General features: G+C 37.0%; 1 protein-coding gene across 6 annotated transcripts in view; it reads right to left on the bottom strand.

The window, feature by feature from the left end:
* Nucleotides 1–19374, bottom strand: part of LOC101741520 (uncharacterized) — a 215540-nt gene extending 196166 nt beyond the window's left edge. For 2 of the 6 annotated variants that reach the window (XR_009976578.1, XM_062675915.1), the window contains exons 1-9: nt 19237–19363; nt 18629–18794; nt 17393–17549; nt 16632–16749; nt 16327–16454; nt 14092–15774; nt 12317–13603; nt 5329–5553; nt 3550–3692 (exon numbers count right to left, since the gene is read on the bottom strand). Coding sequence is in view for 5 of the 6 variants with exons in the window: in XM_062675915.1 (XP_062531899.1) it covers nt 3550–3692; nt 5329–5553; nt 12317–13603; nt 14092–15774; nt 16327–16454; nt 16632–16749; nt 17393–17549; nt 18629–18678 (3791 nt within the window). In the remaining variant the exon portion in view is untranslated. Of the gene's footprint in view, nt 1–3549; nt 3693–5328; nt 5554–12316; nt 13604–14091; nt 15775–16326; nt 16455–16631; nt 16750–17392; nt 17550–18628; nt 18795–19232 lie in introns of all 6 variants that reach the window. The other 4 variants (XM_062675913.1, XM_038020133.2, XM_062675914.1 and 1 more) reach the window with 4 other exon arrangements.
* Nucleotides 19375–24304: the final 4930 nt, after the last annotated feature.

Genomic DNA, 24304 nt, shown 5'->3' with positions numbered 1-24304 from the left:
ACTGCACCTTGACATCAAAAAAATATGCATTTAAATTAATAGACATAAATAATATAATAAATTTTAGAAATTTAAGGACATCAAAAAATTACTTATTTAAATTAAGTAATAAAAATTTTAGACAAGTAGCAACATCGCTACAGTATTTTATACACAATTTCCTAGCTATAAATTTAGCTAAAAAAATACCTGCTTCTATTGAGCAGGAAAAAAATATGACATGTTTTAAGACTTTGGAATCTGCTTCCAATTTAAATTAATTAATAAGACAAAAGAGTCACACTCTTGCAATTACAAATCAATTAATACAACTAGATTATACCCATCAAAAGACGTTAACGTTTCAATTATTAACATATTCAATTTGGTGCATCAAAATTTACAAGGGATGATGGGTAAAGAGCTAGAAATTGAAATGTTTTTAAATATGCATAATATTAATATATTCTGTGTTACTGAGCACTGGTTTAGAAATTATGAATTATTGTTTAATTTTAATGATCACCAGTTGTCAAGTTCCTTCTGCAGAGAGAACGCTATTCGCGGTGGCTCACTGATTCTCGTTAGTAAATGTTTGAAATGTAAGGAACGAAAGGATGTAGTGGCCCTCTCTGTTGAGAGAATTATTGAAATTTCCTGTGTTGAGCTTGAGCACCTCATTGTTGTCTGCGTCTACAGACCTCCTGATGCGTTATATGATTCTTTTGAAAATATTTTGGAAAATGTATTGCTGAAACTTTCTGTTTCTAATAAACAAATTTTTGTATGTGGTGATTTTAATATTAATCTTTTAGAAAACACAAATACCACTATTAGATTCAGAACACTGTTAAAGTCATATAACCTCCCAAACTTATTTTTAGAGCCTACTAGGACAACGACCACATCGGCAACATGTTTAGATAACATATTTACAAATGTAACACCGATTAACAAAAAAATTATTAATCAGTTAACATCAGATCATAGTGGACAATTTGTGTCTTTTGAATCTAATATCAATTCTATAGATAAAAATACTCTTGTGATTGTTCCTATTAATAAAAAACGAATTGAGAAGTTTAGAAATAATATTAAGCAAGAACATTCAGAAATTATTTATAACCATAACCCAAATTTGTCATACCAGAATATGTTTGAGAGAATTAATTTGGTCTTTGCTGATGTATTTATTCCTAAAACTGTAACATTAAATAACAAAACAGTGTTCAGCGAGTGGGCCACCACCGGAGTGTACAAAAGTAGAAAAAAGTTATATGATCTGTACTCTGAAAAAGCCTATAATAATGATGAAACATTTCATCAATATGTCAGGAACTATTCAAAAGTATTTAGAAAAGTTTGTTTAGCGGCAAAATCTTTACATTTAAGTGATTTAATAAAAAATGCCCCTGACAAGATAAAGATGACTTGGAACATCATTGGTAGAGAAAGTGGAAAAGTCAGAAATAGCCACCAAGAATTCTCATTAAAAATAGATGATAAATTGGTAACTAGTCATAAAGATGTGGCTAATGCTTTTGAAAAGTTTTTCTCTGACATTCCAGTTTCAACTACCACTTCTCTAAATTCATCCCCCACAGCAGCTGAAATATTATTGCATAAACATGTCAACAAATGTAATGAAATTTTTAAATTTAAGGAAATTAATTCAAGCAATATAATAAAAAGTTTTAATAGCCTTAATGTAAAAAATACAGCTGACTTGTGGGGAATATCAGTAAAGGTTTTGAAGTCTGTAATAGACATTATTGCTCCTCATCTTGCTAGTATTTTTAATGATTGTATTAGGTGTGGTGTATTTCCTGACTTAATGAAACATAGTAAAGTGATTCCTCTTTTTAAATCTGGTAGTACTGATGACCCCTCTAACTATAGACCTATTTCAGTACTCCCTACGTTGAGTAAAATCTTTGAAAAAATAATTTTGACACAACTTTTAGAACATTTTAATTCAAATAACCTGCTTCATAATAAACAATTCGGGTTTACCAGGGGTCGCTCTACAACTGATGCAGGTGCTTATCTAGTCAAAAATATTTTTAAATCTTGGGAGGAATCACATGATTGTCTTGGAATTTTCTGTGACTTATCCAAAGCATTTGACTGTGTTGAACATGAAACATTGGTGAGGAAACTACATCACTATGGTATTAGGGATGGTGCATTGGAACTTATTACTTCCTATTTATCAGGACGGATACAAACAGTAGATGTGAAAGGTAATAGATCTTCAGGTACCTTGTTGAAAATGGGTGTACCTCAGGGTTCCATTTTGGGTCCTTTTTTATTTCTAATATATATAAACGATTTACCTAGTTTTATTGAATCCCGACACGAGGTCGTATTATTCGCAGATGATACATCTTTATTATTTAAAATTAAACGACAATTACAAGTCTATGACGAAGTGAATGATGCGATTTCGTGTGTGGTTCATTGGTTCCGTATCAATAACCTATTATTGAATAGTAAGAAAACTAAATGTATTAAATTTACTTTAAAATGTATTAAACCATCTTTAAATGTGAGACAAGTGGATAGTGATGTAATTGTTTCTGAGGAATCATTGGAGCTTGTTGAGTCAACCGTATTTCTTGGTATAACAGTGGACTCCAAACTGCAATGGGGACCTCATATTCATAAATTGGCGAGTAAGCTCAGTTCTGCAGCATACGCAGTAAAAAAAATTAGAATGTTAACAAAGGCGGACACGGCTCGTTTAGTTTACTTTAGTTACTTCCACAGTGTCATGTCCTATGGCATTTTGCTATGGGGCAATGCGGCCGATGTAGAAACGATATTTATTCTGCAGAAAAGAGCTATACGCGCTATTTATAACATGCACTCAAGGGAATCCCTGAGGGAGAAATTTAAAGAAATTAAAGTTCTCACTATGCCATCCCAGTACATTTTTGAAAATTTGATGTATGTTCGTAAACATATTGAGGAGTTTCCTAAAAAGTCGGACATACATAATAGAAATACTAGGAACAAACACAAGCTTGTTGTGCCGATGAGTAGGTTACATAAGATACGAAATTCATTCGGGTGTTTGTCTGTGCGCCTGTACAACAAAATCCCACAAGATGTTCAGAACCTACATATACATAGGTTTAAGAAAACTGTTAAAGAACATCTGTGCAATAAAGCTTACTATAAAGTCAATGATTATCTAGAAGATTGCACAAAGTGGGAATGAGTTGCTCGCTCCGGGCATTTCAATATTGTAGTAATTGTTACGTTATAATACTCATTGTAAAAAACTCATATTTAAAAAAAATAATGTAATATTAAAAAAATAATAAATAACAATTTATTAAAAAAAAAAAAAAAAAACATGCCCGCTGAGTTTCTTGCCAATTCTTCTCAGGACGGAGGCTAGTTCTTGTGAATTGGTGGTAGTTCTTTTGACGTTCAACAAGTATGTACTTTCATTTATGTTGAATAAAATTTTTTTGATTTGATTTGATTTGATTTGATACGAATGCACCGGACGTCTATCCTTTAGGCCCCGACGACTTCAAATATACTTCAAAGATGACTTACCGCCTCACGGTGCCGTCGTCAATCTTGTTCTTGATCGCTTTTCCTATGAGCTTTTCGTTGCCGTAAATATAAGCGGTATCTATAGCTCTGTAGCCCATATCAATAGCTGTCTCGACTATTTCCGTTGCTAACCGTGGAGGAAGCTAAAATTTTGCAAATCAAAACGGACTTATTTATTTAGTCGTCGCCTAGTGATCGCAATTCGAACATAATTAATTGAAGTTATTATATTACATACTTTGAACATTATTAGGTTCTGTTGTCGAAGACAAAGGTTCTACAGATAAATATTATAATAATAGACAAACAATATTAATCTATTCTCAATTAGACCGCAGACTTTAACAATGAACAAAAGATTAAATATATGTGTGTGAAGTTTTTTATTTATTGATTTAATGTATTTTTTTATGTGTAATTTAAAAAAAAATAGCATTCTGCACTCCTTCTCTATATTCTAACGGCCGTCTGGTGTAGTGGTAAGTGACATGGTCACTACACAAGGGGGTCGCGGGTTCGAATCCCGCCAAGGGAAGATATTTGTATGATAAATATAAATGTCTTTTCCAGGGTTATGGACGTATGTATATTAAATATATGTATGTGTATAATAAAAATCTTACATTTATATCCATTATCTGGTACTTGTAACACAAGTTCTTTACGAACTTATCACGGGACCAGTTAACGTGGCGTGATTGTTAGTAAATATTTATTATTATTATTAAAAAAATTCTCTATAAGTGGGAAATTTCATACTCCTCCGTCCGCGCAATTTTCGTAAAAATGGGTACAAGGTTTTGCTTCACGTATTAATATATAGATTGTCTTGATGGGTGCAATATCTGATGGTCTACGCGGTGTGAAGGTCAGCGCAGCTTACACCCGTCTCGAGGTATGCCGAATATTATGCCGACATATTATGCCGAATTTCCCACCTTCAAACATTGAATTCCTACCACCAGTATGGTTTATCCGAGAACCCTGCTGCCTATTCTCTGGTGAGTGACTTAGGCTAGTGATATTGAACCTCTTTCTCCTGACGATACACTAACGCACCTACCTACACACGAGATTATCCAACCCATTTTTTTTCTCTTAGGGCTCGACGAGTAAATTAACCCACAGATACAGCCCACTAAGTTTCTCGCCGGATCTTCTCAGTGGGTCGCGTTTCCGATCCAGTGGTAGATTCTATAGTGGTAGATAGCTGAAATAGCCTTTCAAGGCTATGGTGATAGCCTTGAAAGGCTATTTCAGCTTCTTGACGTGTAGGTGAGCTCAACCTGAGAGAGTGTTACTAACACCGGCCCTAGCAAGAGCAGTGCTTCGCAGAATCTACCACTGGATCGGAAACGCGACCCACTGAGAAGATCCGGCGAGAAACTTAGTGGGCTGTATCTGTGGGTTAATTTACTCGTCGAGCCCTTCGTCGCAAGCGACAGGTTCGACGAGAACGATGATCGATGAATTTACTGGTGGTAAGATCACTCTAGAGAAATACCCCTCCCATATCTGCCATGAAGCAATACATAAGGCGTTTCGGTTTTCCAAATCGACTGACGTTTTACTATACAATTTAGACTTGCACTTAAATCTCGAGAAGAGTCTCACGTTGCTGATGTCCATGGGCCCCGGTAACCACTTAACACTATATGGGACGTGAGCTCATTCATCTATCTATTATCTATCTGTTTATTTTATTCCGTTTTTTATTGTTTTTATAAGTGTTTTATTGTTCAATTGTACCAGGAATGCATAAAAAACAAGAGGACTTACCAAAGCCGTGCCCAAGGCTATGACCGGCATGAATGTCCCGTCGCGTAGTTTCAAAGTAGCCACTTCCTTCACGCTCCCTTTCAGCTTAGCTTCGTTCAGTTCTGCGACCCTGGTCTTATATTGTTCATCTGTGAGGTCTCTCGTGTCTCGTTTTTGTTTGCCGTTGTCCAAACGCCGACGCCCGCTTCCGGGAGACTCCTCCATCTTGACCGAAGTTATCTTCCTCTGGATGCGAGTGAACAAATAAGTTATTTCTCCCACGAAAATATATCTTCTTTGTCTCCACCTTATCCCACTAGGTGGGGTCGGGACAGCGATTTCTTCTATTCCATTCTTTTCTATCAGCCGTTATCTCAACGCTCACTCTTCTCTCTCTCTCATATCGTCATTTCACACAATCCATCCATGAATATATGACCGAAAATATATGATTTTCTATAAAAACCTATGATGGATTATTAGTTTTTTAAAGAAATACCTAATACCTAACAAAAAACGGCAAAACAAAAAATAAATAATAGTTTAAAAAACTTAAAAAAATACGCTTTTATAGAAAATCCAACTAAAAAACAAAATAAATTTGAATTAAAAATAGTGTAAGAAAAAATGATTTTATTGTAAAAAAAAGCGTAGGGTGCATGGTATCAAAAGTTATAAATATTTTATGAGTAGAAGGGTTATTTTGATAATCCTGAAAAGCACCCCACGCTTTTTACTGTGTATTTTTTTCGTTTTTTAAACTATTATTTTTCATTTTTTAGTTGAATTTCATCTGAATCGGTCGGTAACTTATCCGAGAAATAGGTGATCGGCGCGCCTGGTAGTTTCCCTTCTTGGTCTTGACGCAGACTCAGGAAAACAAAAAATCGCTAATCCTGATTATCCTAGTAAGGATAACGGATCAAACTGTTTAAAATATTGAATTGTCATCGGTCCTTAATAAGTATGCCAAATTTCGAGTTAATTCGACGTTTTGAAGGGGGTCAAAATCATTTTCCAAGATTCCGTTACAAACTATCATACGTATGAAGTTAATAAAAGCGCATTAAAATATAATCAACTATCTGTGCCCGTACGCTTCGCTGGGCATTTAAAATTAACATTATTATTTCTCACCCCCACAAAGGTTCTCATCATTAACGCCCCCGCAACTGGTGTAGGGAGTCCAACACTCATATAAATATTAGCCTATCCATTAAGTACATGTATTTTCTACATGGATACCAAGTTTCAAGTCGATCGGATGCATGGTTCAGTAGTTATAACGGAACATCCGTAAAAACTACTGTAGATTTATATATTATCTAGTATAGATTAATATATTAAGTACATCGTTTTATTGTCATTTAAATTAAATGCAGGGGTGAAAAGTTAACATTGCAGCGACATTTTTGTAACTTTATTTACTTCTTTATTTGGGAAACTAACAAAATAAACATATATCGTATAAAAAATAGCTAAAACAGAAAACCAAATAAGTTTCCACAGTCAAAATCGCATATAAGTATGTAGTAAGTGAACAGAGAAAAAAAAAAGAAATCTTTAAATTTAAGTTTACAGAAGAAAAATTAACACAATATGTACATCGACATGTACATCCACCTCTATTTTTATGTATATACATGAGTTTATATATTTTAAAACTTAATAATACAAATCGGACCTGATTCACCTTAAAAATATTCCAAAATAGCATTTTTTTAAAGGCTACAAGATATTAAACTAAAAATTAAAGGTATTAAAAAGTGTTTACAAAGGAGATCCCATTTAGAGTTTAAAAATTTTAGAAAATAATGTCAAATACTGCAAATTTCACGTTGAATACAGCTAAAAATACACAACATTTTTACTGGTAGCACGTCTTGGGAGTCCGCGCGGGTAGGTACCACCGCCCTGCCTATTTCTGCCGTGAAGCAGTAATGCGTTTCGGTTTGGAGTGCGGGGCAGCCGTTGTAACCATACCTTAGAACTTATATCTCAAGGTGAGTGGCGGCATTTACGTTGTATATGTCTATGGGCTCCGGTAACCACTTAACACCAGGTGGGCTGTGAGCTCGTCCACCCACCTAAGTAATAAATAAAAAATACTCACCTAGACCCTACCTTAGTCCGCGGATTACTGGATACTAAATTATGATGAACACGAAAAAAATAACGCCATAATAATATCTATTTTATCTGGATGTTTTGAAATATTCACATTTCTAGGGCAATGATATTGTTTTTTTTTAAAAAGCGATAAGATTATTATCGATTGACCAGAGCAGAATGCATATTTTGAAGTGATTTCGACATAATCTTATAGAAGATTATAGATTTGGTTAAGCAACTTTTTTCAACGTGGTGGGGTTTTATGTGAAGTACCACTGATTCTCTCGCAAAGCCAGACCTTCAGGTTTCTAGATTCATAGTAAATCTATACATATAAATAAAATTGGAGTGTCTGTTTGTAATATTGAAATAGCCTCTTTTCACTACATGCATAATATATACGGTACATACACCAAAATAACATTTTTTACAACTGTGTCTGTTTGTTCCGGCTAATCTTTGGAACGGCTGGACCGATTTTGAAGAGACTTTCATTAATAGGTAGCTGATGATATAAGGGGTAACTTAGGTTACTTTTTTTAGACTAGCTTCGCCCCGCGGCGTCACCCGCAGTTATTGTCGTACCGCGCGCAACATGGCGGGCTTCGCCTATCAATCAAAAAATTTAATGTTTCCGAAGCGAGTCGCTAGTTATAGTATAAAATTAGTGGATTGATCGACGGATCCGAGTGCTAAGTCCGAGTTTTGTTAACTTTCTCGATCGCGTAAGAGTTAACTCAAATTTGTATAAAAATATTTATTGCTTAGATGGGTGGACGAACTCACAGCCCACCTGGTGTTAAGTGGGTACTGGAGCCCATAGACATCTACAACGTAAATGCGCCACCCACCTTTAAGGTCTCAGTATAGTTACAACGGCTGCCCCACCCTTCAAACCGAAACGCATTACTGCTTCACGGCAGAAATAGGCAGGCCTGTGGTGCCTACCCGCGCGAACTCACAAGAGGTCCTACCACCAGTAATTACGCAAATTATAATTTTGCGGGTTTGATTTTTATTACACGATGCTATTCCTTCACCGCGAAAGTCAATCGTGAACATTTGTTGAGTACGTATTTCATTAGAAAAATTGTTACCCGCCTGCGGGATTCGAACACCGGTGCATCGCTACATACGAATGCACCGGACGTTTTATCCTTTAGGCCACGACGACTTCAAATTTCATTTTCGCTCAGCAGCTAGTTTATCGTTGACACGGTATCGCGAGCGACATTCGCGAATTACTTTTCACTTTACCACCATTTTGGTTAAATGAGGGTACATGTAAAAAATAATTGAAATGAGAGAAAATTCTCGAATTTTTAATTACGAAGTTCTTAGAACGAATTAAATTGGTGGTAGGGTATCTTTTGAGCTTGCTCGGGTAGGCACCACCGGTCTGCGTGTTTTTGCTACGAAGCTATAATATTGTTTAGAATTAAGAGAACGCGGCAACCGTCGAACTAAGAATTGAGATTCAGAACTCACGTCTCGAGGAGGGCATTTACGTTGCTGATGTCCATGGTCTTCTTTAGCCACTTAACAAGAGGCTAAAGAAGGCGAGGCGATTCACCCCCTTCAAACCGTGGGGCAGCCGTTGTAACTATATTGAGACCTTAGAAGTCATATCTCAGGGTGGGTGGCGCATTTACGTTGTAGATATCTATGGGCTCCAGTAACCACTTAACACCAGGTGGACTGTGAGCTCGTCCAACCATATAAGCAATAAAAAAAATAGATATTGAAAAGTTCGTATCGAATTAAAATGTTTCTAAAAGCTCGAATTAGAAAAAAATTGGCGGGTAGATATTATTATAATTCATTTAAGTACATACATAGAAATTAAATGATAATTCTACTTACGAACACAAAGAAGCACAATATGAACCAGATTATCTTCATTTTGTTTGTTCTTACTAAAGATTTCCAAAACAAAAATTAAAAAAATATCCAAAATCTTCGATTTTCTAAAACTAGGCGTCTTCTCTCGACGACGGCTCGGCGAGTAAAGGAACGAACTACTTCGGCAGTTTTCATTCGAGAAACTTAATTAAAAAAAAAATGTAAATTAAGCTTGGCTTACATAAGTGCTTTTGGTTTAGTACGATACAACAGACTAGTAGTATCTTACAAGGTTGTCACTATTGGTTGACAGTTGCGGGAATCAGGTGAATGCTAGCAGCGCCGGACCAGGCATTATGGCTAATCTTGGAGGAAGCTTATGTGTCTGCCTATTTCTGCCGTGAAGCAGTAATGCGTTTCGGTGTGAAGGGTGGGGCAGCCGTTGTAACTATACTTGAGATCTTAGAACTTGTATCTCAAGGTGGGTGGCGCATTTACGTTGTGGATGTCTATGGGCTCCAGTAACCACTTAACACCAGGTGGGCTGTAAGCTCGTCCACCCATCTAAGCAAAAAAAAAGGATGAGAAGCTATTGTTACGCCGGTAAGAGTAACGCCATCTATCGCCGAATAGTCGAACGAATATCGAAGGACCTAGAACGATCGAGAAGTGCAACGCCATCTATTGTCAGATAGCGAGAACTACTACTAGAGATGTGTGGATTATTCTGGATATTTCTAGGGATGAGGTATCGGCTATAAAAGCGTTGTAGAGATGGCACGCAGTCAGTCAGTAATCGGAACTACCCGAAGCGAAACAGCGAACGGATCACCTGAAGCGAAGCGGAACAAGCGAATTGAGAGTTTTAAAGTGTTTGTTGAGTGTTTAAGTGTTCTAAGTGTTGAATACAGTTTTAAGTTGTACTTTGGTGAAATTTTATTTATCCCGAACTCCAGTGCGTAAAACAGTTAGTAAACTCAACCGGTCACCTATTAAATAAGGTTACGCTAATATGGTCTCTAGACCATCAGCTTAGGTAAGAAAAAAAAGTAAACTCATATAATTCGACCTCATAATTCTCTTCAGAATGTTCTAGAAACCGACTTAGCCCTATCTTGCGAAAAATCCCATTACAGAAAATCTAACTGGAAAAATGAGACCAGAAATCCCAGAGGTCTTGTTAAGCGTTCAATAGGTATAGGACTCAACGATACAACGATACACCCAATAACCTTTGCATTAGACGCCTTCAGCTCTAACACTAGGAGCAGGCTTAGGGACTCCGGTAACCGTACTCGTAGAACTCGAAAAGAGTTCGGGCCACCAGTAAACCTTCAATCATAAAAAATACTCGAATACGATTTACGATCCTGCACATTGACTTTTAAAAAGAAATACTCGGCTAATTTAGGTTTCGTAGCGCACTATCTCTGTCTACAACCAAACACGCATTTAGTGATACTCATAGCGAAGTGAGGTCCTCAGGTAACTAACTATACCTGAGACCTTAGAACTTATGTCTCAAGGTAGGTGGCGCATTTACGTTGTAGATGTCTAAATTGTCTAACTATTTAGTATTAAAATTGTTTAACTTGAGAAAATTTTGAAAAAAAACTGAAATTTTATGACTAATAATATGATAATGTAAGGGAAATTGTAATATAATTCAAAAATATATATAAATAGTTAGGAGCTACATACGCTCTCAGTACCGCTGTCGTATGCGTGAGAGAAAGAGAAGCAAGACAGACCGGCGCCGTAACGCGTCACGTAACGAAGCGACTTACCTTTTCTTAAGAAGTTATCACTTCTAAAAAGATGAGAAATTTAATCGTAGGAAAACTAGACCCATACGAAGCGATTTTTTTTTTAAATACAATATAATGAAAAATTATTTAGCCCACAATGGAAGTTACGACACTTGCGCTTTCTACCATCGATAAACACAACATTTAAACCTTTTTGTGTGCATAAATAAATCTGCGACATGTAAACCGAACTTTATCTAAATAATTTTTTTTTAATTCCTACCGCCATTTTAATAATGTGTCGATCAGTTGATATAGCGATTGAAAGGTTTTTTTGTTTGTTGCAATATGAAATGCGACGTTATTTCTGTTGAATAAAGAAATTATTTACTTGATTTGATCAGGAAATTTAAGGATTATAGCGTTTTGAAATGAGTGTTTTTTAATACGCTTTTATTAGCTTCAGACGTATGTTAGTATGTAACGGAATCTATGAACATGATTTTGAGCCCCTTCAAAACGTCGGATTAACTTGAAATTTGGTATACTTACTAAGGACTGATGACAATTTAATATTTAAAAAAATATGAAAATACTGAAATTCAACTAAAAATGAAAAATAAATAATAGTTTAAAAAAACTACCAAAATACGCTTTTATAGCGTATATGCTTTTATAATAAAAAGCATGGTGTAACGCTTCTTTACAATAAAATCTTTTTTTCTTACACTATTTTTAATTCAAATTTATTAATATTGCTTAGATGGATGGACGAGCTCACAGCCCACCTGATGTTAAGTGGTTACTGGAGCCCATAGACATCTACAACGTAAATGCGCCAACCACCTTGAGATATAAGTTCTAAGGTCTCAGTATAGTTACAACGGCTACCCCACCCTTTGAACCGAAACGCATTTCTGCTTCACGGCAGAAATAGGCGGGGTGGTGGTACCTACCCGTGCGGACTCCCAAGAGGTCCTACCACCAGTGATTACGCAAATTATGCATTTTTTTTTTAATCACAACTAATATAATGGCACATTTGCCACCATTAGCCACTGCTGATTCACTCATAAATCAAAACAGAATCAATACTTAGAGGTATAATTGTTATGGTTTTTCCCGTCATGAACGAACGAGCTCGCGGCCCATCTGATTTTAAGTGGCCAGAGACACAGGGACACTTACTAAATTCTCAGCTCGCTTGCTTTACGAGTGATTGCTCGTTTCGCGAAATTAGTGTCGCATTTTTAGACGTTGCACCACTTACGATCAGATGGACCGCGGTCGAGTGCGCTAGAACTCACTTCGAACAAGGCGATTCTCTCCGACACTGAAAGTTTTCCCGCCAAATCTTTGACGCCGCCATCCCGTTTGACGTTTTCAAATCTGTCAACTGATTTCATTCGGCTTAAAAAACTATTATTCGCTTTACCGACAGTTTGAGAATCGGCGAGCGACTTCGAGCGTTTCTCCACGTCGACGATTCTATGCCTTACGCTACAAAGATTAGGCTCATTTTTGTCTGAACTAAAAACGCTTTCATCGTTGTATTTAGTGACGTTCAAATTATTATTTAAACTGTGGTAATTCCTTCCGGCGTCATTTTCGAATTTGATGTAATTTTCGTCTTTATTTCTAACGTGACTGGGTTTATATTCAAATGATTTGTTCGTCCATAATTCTTTTTCAAAAATCGGCGTTCGAATATCTGTTCTAATTTTAACGTCCTTGTTGTTTGAAACATAAGGTTTGTTTTCATTTGTAGTCTTTTTAACGTCGAATCTGTTTATCATTTCTTCTGTGCTCGGTCTGTCGAAGATTCTAGGCGATTTGGGTTCCTTAATTATTCTATTTTCAACATTATTTTGTTGGATTCTAAGACTATTATCGAACGATTCACTTATTCGATTCGTTGAGAATTCAAACTTGCTTCCAGTGAATCTTATTTCAATATCATTGGGTACGGGAGTATCGGTTTTAAGTTTCGGTGAATTAAGATTATTTTCGTGTGAAGTGGTCCTAGAAAATTTACTCATACTTTTTGTTCTCCAATCAATAGTTTCATTTGAATATCGAATCTCTGCAGTCGAGTTTTGGTCGAAATTCCTGTGAACAGGTGTTAATATTTCTTTCGAAATGTTATTCTGTTCGGTCACAGCGGTTTTTGAAATTTCATCTCTATTGACGCCGTCGAATGATTTTCCAATTACGTTTGGTGACGGTAAAATTACCGGCGCATCAACTAACATGGGACTATCGCTGTTATTCAATATGGCATTAAAGTCCATTTTCCAAATAGGACTAGTGGCTCTTTCGACTTTTGTCTCCGTTACTTTTATATAGTCAACGTCAGCGCGTTTTGTTTCAATTTTCTTTATAGTTTCAAGGGAAGCATTGTGTAAAGTTTTATTTGTGGATACGACATTGCCCTTTATTTCTGAGACGTTAACGTTTATTTTTTCTTGCACTGGTTTCAGGACTTCGTCCACGATTTTCGGAGTGTGCACGTGCACTTTTTCTATTGAATTGTAAATTTCAATTTTAGGTGGACGATTCTTTCTCTTTGGACTCAGGTCATTGACATCTTGACGCTGTTGAAAAATATCGGTATTAATAAGGTTATTTATTTCTTGTAATGAAATAATATCGATTTGTTTACATTTGTTTAGGTTTTAATTACAATTATTTCCTTCAGTTTCAAGTAATGTTTGTACTAATATAATCAGACCAGCGTTGTTCGCTTTGCATAGAAAATTAACAATAGCAATAAAATTAGCAAAAATAAAAATCTAACATTGATATTTAATTATAGAAAGAAACAAGAGATATAATTTTATATATCGCTTATTCTGTCTTTCATGCACTAAAGACTGATAGTGGATATTCATTATGGTGGAATATTAGAACAAGACCCATGAGTTCATTCAACAAGGCAATTAGTATATTATTATAACCTAACTTTACTGTTATTTCGACCTCATAGACCTCAAGTCTCAAAGCCAGCAATCACGCTTTCCAGTCTATGGGTTTTCGTAGCTTCTAAATAGGGTTGAATTGGTATTAAAATTAATTTGTTTACCTCAAACAATGCTATCTTGGATAATATACTTTTCTTCTTAGGGACTTCGCAGTTTTGTTCTGAAATCTTTCTTTCGGTGCCACCCTCCGAGTCAAGCTTGGCCAACCTAGCCACTTTTCCTTTTACCACTCCGAATTCACCTTTTACTTCTAATTCTCTGTTAGAGAGGTCGGATTTATCTTTTATATCTTTTTTGTCTATTTGGTATTTAGCTGGACTTATTGTGTCATCTTTAGCATTTCCTTTTACCACTTCGAATTCACCTTTCACATCTAATTCTCTGTTAGAGATCTCGTATTTATCTTTTATATCTTGTTTACCTATTTCGTATTTATCGGCTGGATTTATTGTGTCATCTTTAGCATTTCCTTTAACCACTTCGAATTCACCTTTTCCGTCTAGTTCTCTGTTAGAGATGTCGGATTTATCTTTTGTATCTTTTTTGTCTATTTTGTATTTAGCGGCTGGATTTATTGTGTCATCCTTAACGTTTCCGTAAGTTTGTTTTGTCGCTACAGTTAGACTTTCTACTTCTGTTTGTTCGTATGCGTTTTTATTGTCTTCAGTGTCGATTGGTTTTTGATTAAGATGTTTATTATCATCGTCAATTCGATTGTAGTGATTCAAATCTTCTACACTCCTTCCATTGTTGTTTAGTTCGGTAAAATGATTTTCTGTATTTATATTAAATTTACGTGTGGTTGCTTCTAAACTTTTTGTATCTTTTCGTAATCCAGTCTCGTGTAGATTTGCAGGTTTAGTTACATTGGAATTTTGGATAGCGTCTTCAGATTTTCTGCCATTACTGATAATCATGTCGCTTGGTGCGTCTGGTACATCTTGATTAGTGTCAGTCTCGTTGAAATTCGATATTTTATCTGCACTGTGTTCATGACTGTTTTGTTTCACAACTGCATCTTCAGTGTACTTTGATGCTTGGGAAATATCTTGAGGAATTTTGGCTTCTATGACAGCATTAGCCTGTAACTTTCTATCGTCTTCGGCTGTTACGTTATTGTTAATATTTGCTGTATCAGCAGTGGCAGAGGTAAATTCGTCTGACTGTCTCATTTTAAGGTCTTCTATTTTTAAATTTGTTGTTATTTTAGTGTATTTAATAGAGTTTTCGTTATTAGGAGTTTTTTCGATAGCTTCACTAATCGATATACTTCGTTTACTATCAGAGCCAAGTTCTATTGAGTATGTGGTTTGCTTTAGATCACGTATTGCATCAACACTAAGGGTCCTTACGTATTTAGTGTTCCCGAGATTTTCATTGTCATCCTGGACACGCGTTGCTAATTCTTTCAATTTAGGATTGCGTATTTTAATCCTTTCGTTATTGATTTTAGGTAGATTTTCGCTTGTACGATGCGTGAGGCGTCGCGGAAACTTTGGGATCCTGATTGGTTGGATTCTGTTTTCGTCGTAATCATGAACGATCTCCTCAAATTTGCTTTCTAGATTCTCGGGATCTTCGATTCTAACGTCTAGTATGTTAGTGTCAATTTCGCTTGCACTATTCGCTATCTCTTCGTATATCTTTTCGAATTCATCGTCCGGCTCTGAGTCTGTCAGCTTCCTCGTTTCGCGTTTCACAACAACCGGCTTCGCAGTCAATGCCGGTGTTCCACCGAACCTGCTTCGCTTCACGGTCGAGGATTTCGCTACTGGTATGAGACTCTGAAAAAATATAGCAACGGTACATTCGCTGCGTGCGCTAATTGTTCTTCGGGACTGTTGGTGAAGTAATGTGACGGCAGCCATGAGAGAACATAAGACATTTGACTGATGATTCAATCTCGCTAAGGATATTTTCAAGATAAGTTTGCTTAAATACAAGTTTCGAACGATTTGGAACGTCGGTCTACTGAGCAATTTCACGGGCTAAATGGAAGGTCTTCTTTTTGTGGTAGTCCTCCCCAAACTGGTGACGTGACTGAACACGTAGTCTTCTGATTTGGAGTCAGAAAGCCCCATAAATGTGTCCTTGATTCTGCCACGCACCCACAAGATAAATTCTTAGTTGACTGTGGAAAGGATTTGTTTATAATCCATTTTGGTTGATTAGAGTGAGTCCTTTTGCTTGACAATAAAATATTGCGCCCCAAAGACTTGTCTTGTGAGCTTTAGATCAGCATTGAGGCATGAGGTCGATGGAACGCGTGATTGCATTGCGGCCGCAATACTTGGGGAAGGTATAGCGATGACAAAGTTCATATTGATGTTACCCACCTCCAATTTCGGCTTCTCCTGCTGTTGCCTATTCCTTCTCCTTTCAGCAGCGAGTCTCTCTGCTGCTTGCCTGAATTTTAATTTAGGTATTCTGGTTTTTGGACGCGTATCTTCCGTGGTCTCTTTTCCTGGAATAAAATTTTCTTGTGAGCTGCGGAAAGACCGTCATTCTCCGACCTGAAGGTGGCATCCACTTTATATTAGGGATTCGGTAATATTTAGGTAGTCTGCAGGCCGATTAGCGTCAGTCAAAGAGTAGTTATGACTTAAAAATACTAGGAGCACAGAAACCGCTAAGAGGTTACCTTGATTCGTTTCGGCGGATAACGTGACTGTTGTTTTTGTGGTCTTAATTCCTTCGACCGTTTCACTGATCTCCTGGTAAGACGTCCTCGTGACTGTGTAGCCGCCATTTTGAATTTCCTAAAACAATATTTCGATTTAGTGCGTGCGGCGTATGTGTTAAAGTGTCAAGTTAACTTCAAAAACTGTCTGTCACAATAACTTTGTCAATGCATACAGTTATTTTAGTGCAGTAAGGTAAATTATGTACTATGTATTTATTTAGTATTCGTTTTTTGAATAAACATTTCATTTTGAGCAATGAGAAAAGAAAAACCAAAAAAATAATTAACAATTAAATTCTCATAAATAAATTAATTGCAATTTCGGTAATTAGTCTTTTTTTTATTTATAAATTTAATTGCAATAAAAGTTTCTTCTGTAATTTGAAATTGACAAAATCCAAAAGTTCAATTATTCGTTCAATGTACTAGGACTACATAATTGCAAGAAGGCGCGTGATTCGCGGCACGGGAATAAAATAACACCATACAAATTTTGTTACAATTTAATATTTATATTCAAATTTCTGTACACTCGTGATCACAGTTTTGCCGGGCGCCGTGTCCTTCTTGAACAAATGCTGGTATTTAACTGAAATGTCTTCTGTTACAGTGACCTTTTGCAACTTCAGATCGCCTTTCGAGAACATTGCCTCCTTCTTAGTGACCGTAATGACCGGGGACAGAGTGAAGCGGTCGGTCGACGCGGTCCCATTACTTACGGCCTCTAGTTGCGTGCTTGTCGAACTGGTTGTGGCGCCATCTACCTCTCTAAGTTCCTGCGTTCCTGGTACTATCGCATGTACGTTATCGGGATCATGATAGTCATGTTGTACTTTTAATGTCGGCGAGGATAGCTTATCATCATCCATGTCGTGCCTGTTCAATAAAAAATAATTAAAAATCAATAATTAAAACACATTATTTACTAATGAAGTTTTTTTTGAAGTGAAAACTTCTTTAGAATCGTTGTGATTTCAAACCGGATGCAACGGAAAAAACGACAGGTAAGAGACACAAATACAAAAATGTGTAGGATGAAGCCAGCAAAGAATGAGACAGAAATATACATACTATTTAATACAGCGCCATCTGTGAGATTTTTTAATACTAACGTGTGTATGAAAGCTCTTGTAGTGAATTTTTATTTAGGATTATACGTGAAATTAAAATATCAATTCACAGAGGGCGCTACCTTACAATTATTTACTAATGACAAAATTTTACATATACTTAAGACGTTTAGGATAATTGTATTTTAATTTTGGAAGGTTTCACTTCTACCACCTGTGAATTGCACACATGTATTTTTTTTTAATGACATATATCCATTACAATGAAATAAGTTTCGTCATAATTTTTTGTTGGAACTGGCATCGCGGATTTGTTCCGATTTTCAGAACTTATCTCTATTCTAATCTGATAACGAAAATATCGAACATTAATGGCGTATTATATCACACGATTGTTACGATGAACAAGACGTTCAATAAATTTAAAAATAAAATAATCTATTACGTACATAGTTATGTAGTTTAGAAACTATTAATATCATGTTTTTGTTTATCCCGTCAATACTTGTCAGGATATTAGAGCGAAGTTTACAAAGTTATTGTGTCGTCTAGCTGAATTGTCTCAAAGTTAGTGAGAATTAATTAACAAACACAAGCTTATAAAAGTGTTTTAATAAATTCAACCTAATATAGGTTATTAAATGACTACAACTTTAATATCATTAAAACGGTTCAACGTAACGACTTATTAAAAAAAAACCCAGTAATTAGCACTTTTTTGAATTGTGTTAATTAAAAAAAAACGCAAAGCTAGTCCGTTCAGTATCCCGTTGCCAAATAAAAAAAAAAACAACGTTAAGCAAATTATGGCGGCTGTCGAAATATTAATTCAAAAATGGAATAAATAAAGGAAGAAATAAATATAACTTTATAAAGACAACCTACTTGTTATCGTCTCCTGGTACAAGAAACTTCAACAGGCGACTGTGTTCCATGTGATAAATAATTTATTTTATCATTATATATTTTATTATATTGATAACATTCGAGATAAAAGAATTAATAACATGTGTGAATTGCGATGGATTTCCTTTCGTTCATTTTTTTCTTTCTGAAACAACATTCCTTAGCTGAGAAAATACCTATTACTAATTACTGGTGGTAGGATCTCTTGTGAGTACTGGTGGTAGGACCTCTTGTGAGTCCACGCGGGTAGGTACCACCGCCCCGCCTATTTCTGCCGTGAAGCAGTAAAGCGTTTCGGTTTGAAGGGCGGGGCGGCCGTTGTAACTATACTGAGACCTCAGAACTTATATGTCAAGGTGGGTGGCGCATTTACGTTGTAGATGTGTATGGGCTCCAGTAACCACTTAACACCTGGTGGGCTGTGTGCTCGTCCGCCCTTCTAAGCAATGAAAAAAAATATATCGAGAAATGAAAAGATATTTGGTACAAGTGATATCGCACTCAGAATTTAAACGGACAAAATTTTACAGTCTTGTTTTGATTTAATCTTTCACACAAAATCACCACAAAATTTTTTACATACTTACAAATGTCGTCGAATATTTAATGAAGAATTTGAATATATCAATCACTAAATATATATAATTTTCACTCTTAATTAAGTAACAGCGAAACTGAAAACACGTCAAACTTGACTCATTGGATTTATCTTTCAGATAATACATAATAATTATTGATTTTCCCTGATAAATAACGGGACGGGGTAATGCAGAATGTAGCAATGATTATCATGACTTTTTGCGATCAGTAAATCAGATGATTCTTATCTATTAGTTGGTTATTTGAGAGGATCAAGGCAGCGGCTTGGCTATGCTCCTGGCATTGCTGTCGTCCATGAGCGACGGTGACCACTTACCATCAGGTGGGCCGTATGCTCGTCTGCCTACAAAGGCAATAAAAAAAAAAGATCGGAAAAATCTGTCTTTTGGGTTTTATTGTTTTTTTTTTGACGTGACAACGTCTTATAATTCGATGGAGCCGGCTGCACGCACGAAAAAACATGACTTATGCGGCGTTACCTCGCTCTGAGGCGTTCCTTTTAAGGCTTGAAGTGCAAGCTAGAGCGCGCAACGAGCGACAAAGAGGCACGATCGGCCTCCGCGTTCGGCAGCGTTCGACATCTGTCTCTCCTAGTTGAGTGAGCGATGCATCCGCGTGGACAGCTGCTATACAATAATACATTTACATGTTTTCGTCAAGTATGAAGTTCAGTGAAAAGTGAATGTGGTGCCAATTCTTTATAGCAACGATAATATAATTGCGATAATTGAAAAATGAAACCATTCCATGAGTATTTTCTTATGACGTTGTCACGTTCAACTATCGTCAGTAAACGGACTTTACAGACAACCATTTTTTTTTCTTTGATTATAATGGTATAAAATAAAATCTTCTGAATCGATGCGCGCGATTTTTGGTGCTGGTACCATCATGGAACATTTCTGGAGAATATCAGTTACGTCATTTGTCGTCAAATTGCAAAAACCCAACAAATTGTTGTCGTAAGTCATAGTCGTAACGATTATCTATATAATATTAATACGTGAAGGAAAAACTTTGTATCCCTTTTTACGAAAATTGCGCGGACGGAGGAGTATGAAATTTTCCACACTTATAGAGAATATAGATGGAGTGCAGAATGTTAATATTTTTTTTTAATTATGCCTAAAAAATACATTAATTCATTAAAAAAAAAAACATTACCCACACTACCATGTATTTGACGCACACACGCATGCATACTATTTGTTTATTGTCAAACTTTTCTTTGCAGTCTGTCAAATTTGAGAATAGATTAAATATTGTTTTCTCTTCATTAATATTTGTCTAAAGTGTAGTTTTGACGAAATCTGTGATTAAAGAAGTATTTAATAGTCTTTGACAATAGAATCATAATAGTGTACAAACTTATAATTTCCATTAGTTTTGGCGAATTTCGACTACCAGGAGACTACTAGTAAAAGATTGATATAGACCACATGATGTTTCTATTCGCAAATTCCATTAGCGAAGCGTCAGACGTAAAAATTTTACAGTTTCACCATTATCATTGTCATGATATTGTTACAGATACTTTAACTGGTGGTAGGACCTCTTGTGAGTCCGTGCGGGTGGGTACCGACGTCCTGCCTATTTCTGCCGTGAAGCAGTAATGTGTTTGAAGGGTGGGGCATTATTTTATTTTCTAAGTTAGATGGCTGGATGAGCTCACAGGCCACCTATTGTTAAGTGGTTACTGGAGCCCATAGACATCTAGAACGTAAATGCGCCACCCACCTTGAGATATAAGTTCTAAGATCTCAGTATAGTTACAACGGCTGCCCCATTCTTCACACCGAAAGGCATTACTGCTTCACGGCAGAAATAGGCAGGGTGGTGGTACCTACCCGTGCGGACTCACAAGAGGTCCTACCACCAGTTAAAGTATCTGTAACAATATCTGTTACAATATCATGACAATGATAATGATGAAACCGTAAAATTTTTAGTGCCACTGTGTCAGGAATTTCCTTTATACTTCGAATTTGCTCTATCTTACATAAACCCATTCGATTATCGTCGATAAGATATTTCGTTCAAAAATGCAGTGACATGTTTCATGACGATGTTTTTGGCTTACATTTTTTTTAAATTAAGTAAATCAACTCAGTTCACGGCTCATTTGGTTTTAAGTGGTGACCGAAGACATCACAACGCCCTCCTGGCTGAGCCTTTGCTCGTCCACCTGTCCTCCTGGTGAAACTGGAAAGGCCTCCGGGCCACCAGTAATCTTTCAATCATAAAAAAAAAACTTCGCAACGAGAGCGTCTCTGCTTGTCTTGGTTCGAGATTAAAGTCTGAATTGGGGAATAAGCTAAACTATCCGAAGATGGCGGGGCGGTTGCTCACTCAAAATCCATTCTCAAGTTATTAATCAATACAACAATATAATTGGGGTAGATAAACTTTCATGCTTATAATGAAAACTGACCTGAAGAAGACTCCATTTCGACAAAGCGGCACGACACGAGAACCCCTCTCATCGTGGCCGCCGGTAACTACATTCCCGATCCTGCGGACAGAATGGAAAGCAGTCGACGTCGCCCAAAACACGTCATATCGGATCCTCCCATCCATTAAGGCTTTTAGGTACCTCAAGCACAGGTCATCGTTCTCGTCGAACCCGTCGCTTGCGACGAAGGGCTCGACGAGTAATTAACCCATAGACACAGCCCACTGAGTTTCTCGCCGGATCTACTCAGTGGGTCGCGTTTCGCGCGCGCGTGGTAGATTCTGCGAAGCGCGGTTCTTGCTAGGGTTCGTGTTAGCAACATCGTCAGATTTGAGTCCCGTGAGCTTACCTACTAGCCCGGCGAAGCTGACATGGTTTCTCATGGGTTTTTTTTCTACCTAAGCTGATCTAAGACCATCAGCTTAGGTAGAAAAAAAAAGAAGACAGCATGAGATATCATCAAGTTAGTCAAAGCTAATAAAAAAAATTATTGCTAAAATGGGTGGACGATTTCAAGGTCCACCTAGTGCTAAGCGGTCACCGGAGACCATAGACTTTAACAACCTAAGTGTCGCCACTTATGGTGGCGGTACCTACCCGCGCGGACTCATGAGACGTCCTATCAGCAGTATATAACGCTTTATTATGGATAACACAAAGACTACTAAAAGGGTCATGAGAAGCTTCAGAGATTAATTAAATAAAAGATCATAGCACACATGAATAAAAACACATTCAGAACCTCCTCCTTTTTTGAAGTCAGTTAAATTTAGGGTTGGCTCTTTGGCTTAATTACCCTTGAAAATTGGTCTGGAATATAAACAATAGCAGTAGATGACTAGGCAATCGCCTTTGTTGTTTATTTCTGCAACTTGATTGATTTGGTTGGACATTACAATCAGATTTGGGGTTGAGTGTCACGTTTGGACCTCATGACCTCATGTGGGTCAGGGAGGTGGGGGTTCAGGAGATCAAGAAGGTCATCAGGCTTATGACTGGTCGACCTAAGCACGCAATAAAAACTGTTAGTACAATAAAAAAGTACCAGGATATGATGAGCTGCTCAAGACGAACAGGACGCCTTGTAAAGTCATCGAAGCACTGCTCTTGCTAGGGCCAGTGTCAGCAAACTCTCTCAAGTTAAGGCCGTAAGCTCACCTACCATTAGCTGGAATAACCCTTTTAACTGGGCCTTTACCTACCTTTTACTGGTGGTAGGATTTCTTTTGAGTCCGCACAGTTAAGAACCATCAACCCAACTATTTCAGCTGCCAAGCAGTAATGCGTTTCGGTTTGAAGGTTTTAAACTAAGACCTTAGAACTTATATCTCAAGGTCGGTGGCGCATTTACGTTGTAGATGTCTATGGGCTTCAGTAACCACTTAACACCAGGAGGGCCGTGAGCTCGCTCATCCATCTCAGCAATAAAAAATAAATAAATAAATAAAAAAGTACCAGGGTATGATGAGCCGCTAGGAGGTGTCAGAAGTCGTCGTGGCCTAATGGATAAGACGTCCGGTGCATTCGTATGTAGCGATGCACCGGTGTTCGAATCCCGCTGGCGGGTACCAATTTTTCCAATGAAATACGTACTCAACAAATTTAATGTTCATGATTGACTTCCACGGTGAAGGAATAACATCGTGTAGTAAAAATGAGACCCGCAAAATTATAATTTGCGTAATTACTGGTGGTAGGACCTCTTGTGAGTCCGCGCGGGTGGGTACCACCACCTTGCCTATTTCTGCCGTGAAGCAGTAATGCGTTTCGGTTTCAAGGGCGTTGCCGTTGTAACTACACTGAGACCTTAGAACTCATATCTGAAGCTAGGTGGCGGCATTTACGTTATAGATGTCTATGGGCTTCGGTAACCACTTAACACCAGGAGGGCCGTGATCTAGTCCATCCGTCTAAGCAATTCTTCTTCTCAGTCGCATGCACTCTTCTTATAAATAAATAATAATAATCAAAGCAATAAAAAATAGATAATTAAATAAAAAAGTACCAGGGTATGATGAGTCGCTAGGAGGTGTCAAGACGACCAGGACGCCTTGTAGGTTGAGCGAAGCACTGCTCTTGCTAGGGCCAGTGTTAGCAATTCTCTTAGGTTGAGTCCGTGAGCTCACCTACCCGTCCAGGCGTAGCTAAAATACAGCCTCTTAGACTACCAGCGCATAAGTAGGGGAATACAATACAATATTAAAATCATCGGTGGCGCAATTCAAAATATCTTTTCTCCTATGAAAACCGGAGTCGAACTTAAACCTTATATCTTTAGTAAATAAAACTTTCTCGTGTTCCCTACGAAAGCTTTAAGCTGTTAAGGACTTTGTAACCAGATACGGATGACATAAGGCAGTGATTGATTTTGATTTAAAACTTATAAATTATGTTTTACGGATAGTCAGATCTTTACGAGTCTAGTATTAGTGAGCACCAGTGAACTATATCATGTTTCAACTAGCGTTAAATGGCTATCGGAGTCCATGGACATAGGCAGCGTGAATACCGCCATTCACTTGTATTTAATAAGGATTGTCCAATTTTTCAACCTGTAATCTCTCATTTATTTTCGTTATCAATGTTTTCATGCGTAAAAACCA

The sequence above is a fragment of the Bombyx mori genome, chromosome 24 (assembly GCF_030269925.1).
Source record: "Bombyx mori chromosome 24, ASM3026992v2".
NCBI classification, from domain to species: domain Eukaryota; kingdom Metazoa; phylum Arthropoda; class Insecta; order Lepidoptera; family Bombycidae; genus Bombyx; species Bombyx mori.
Note: the sequence above shows the minus strand (reverse complement) of the source record. Positions and strands in the feature narration are given on the sequence as shown.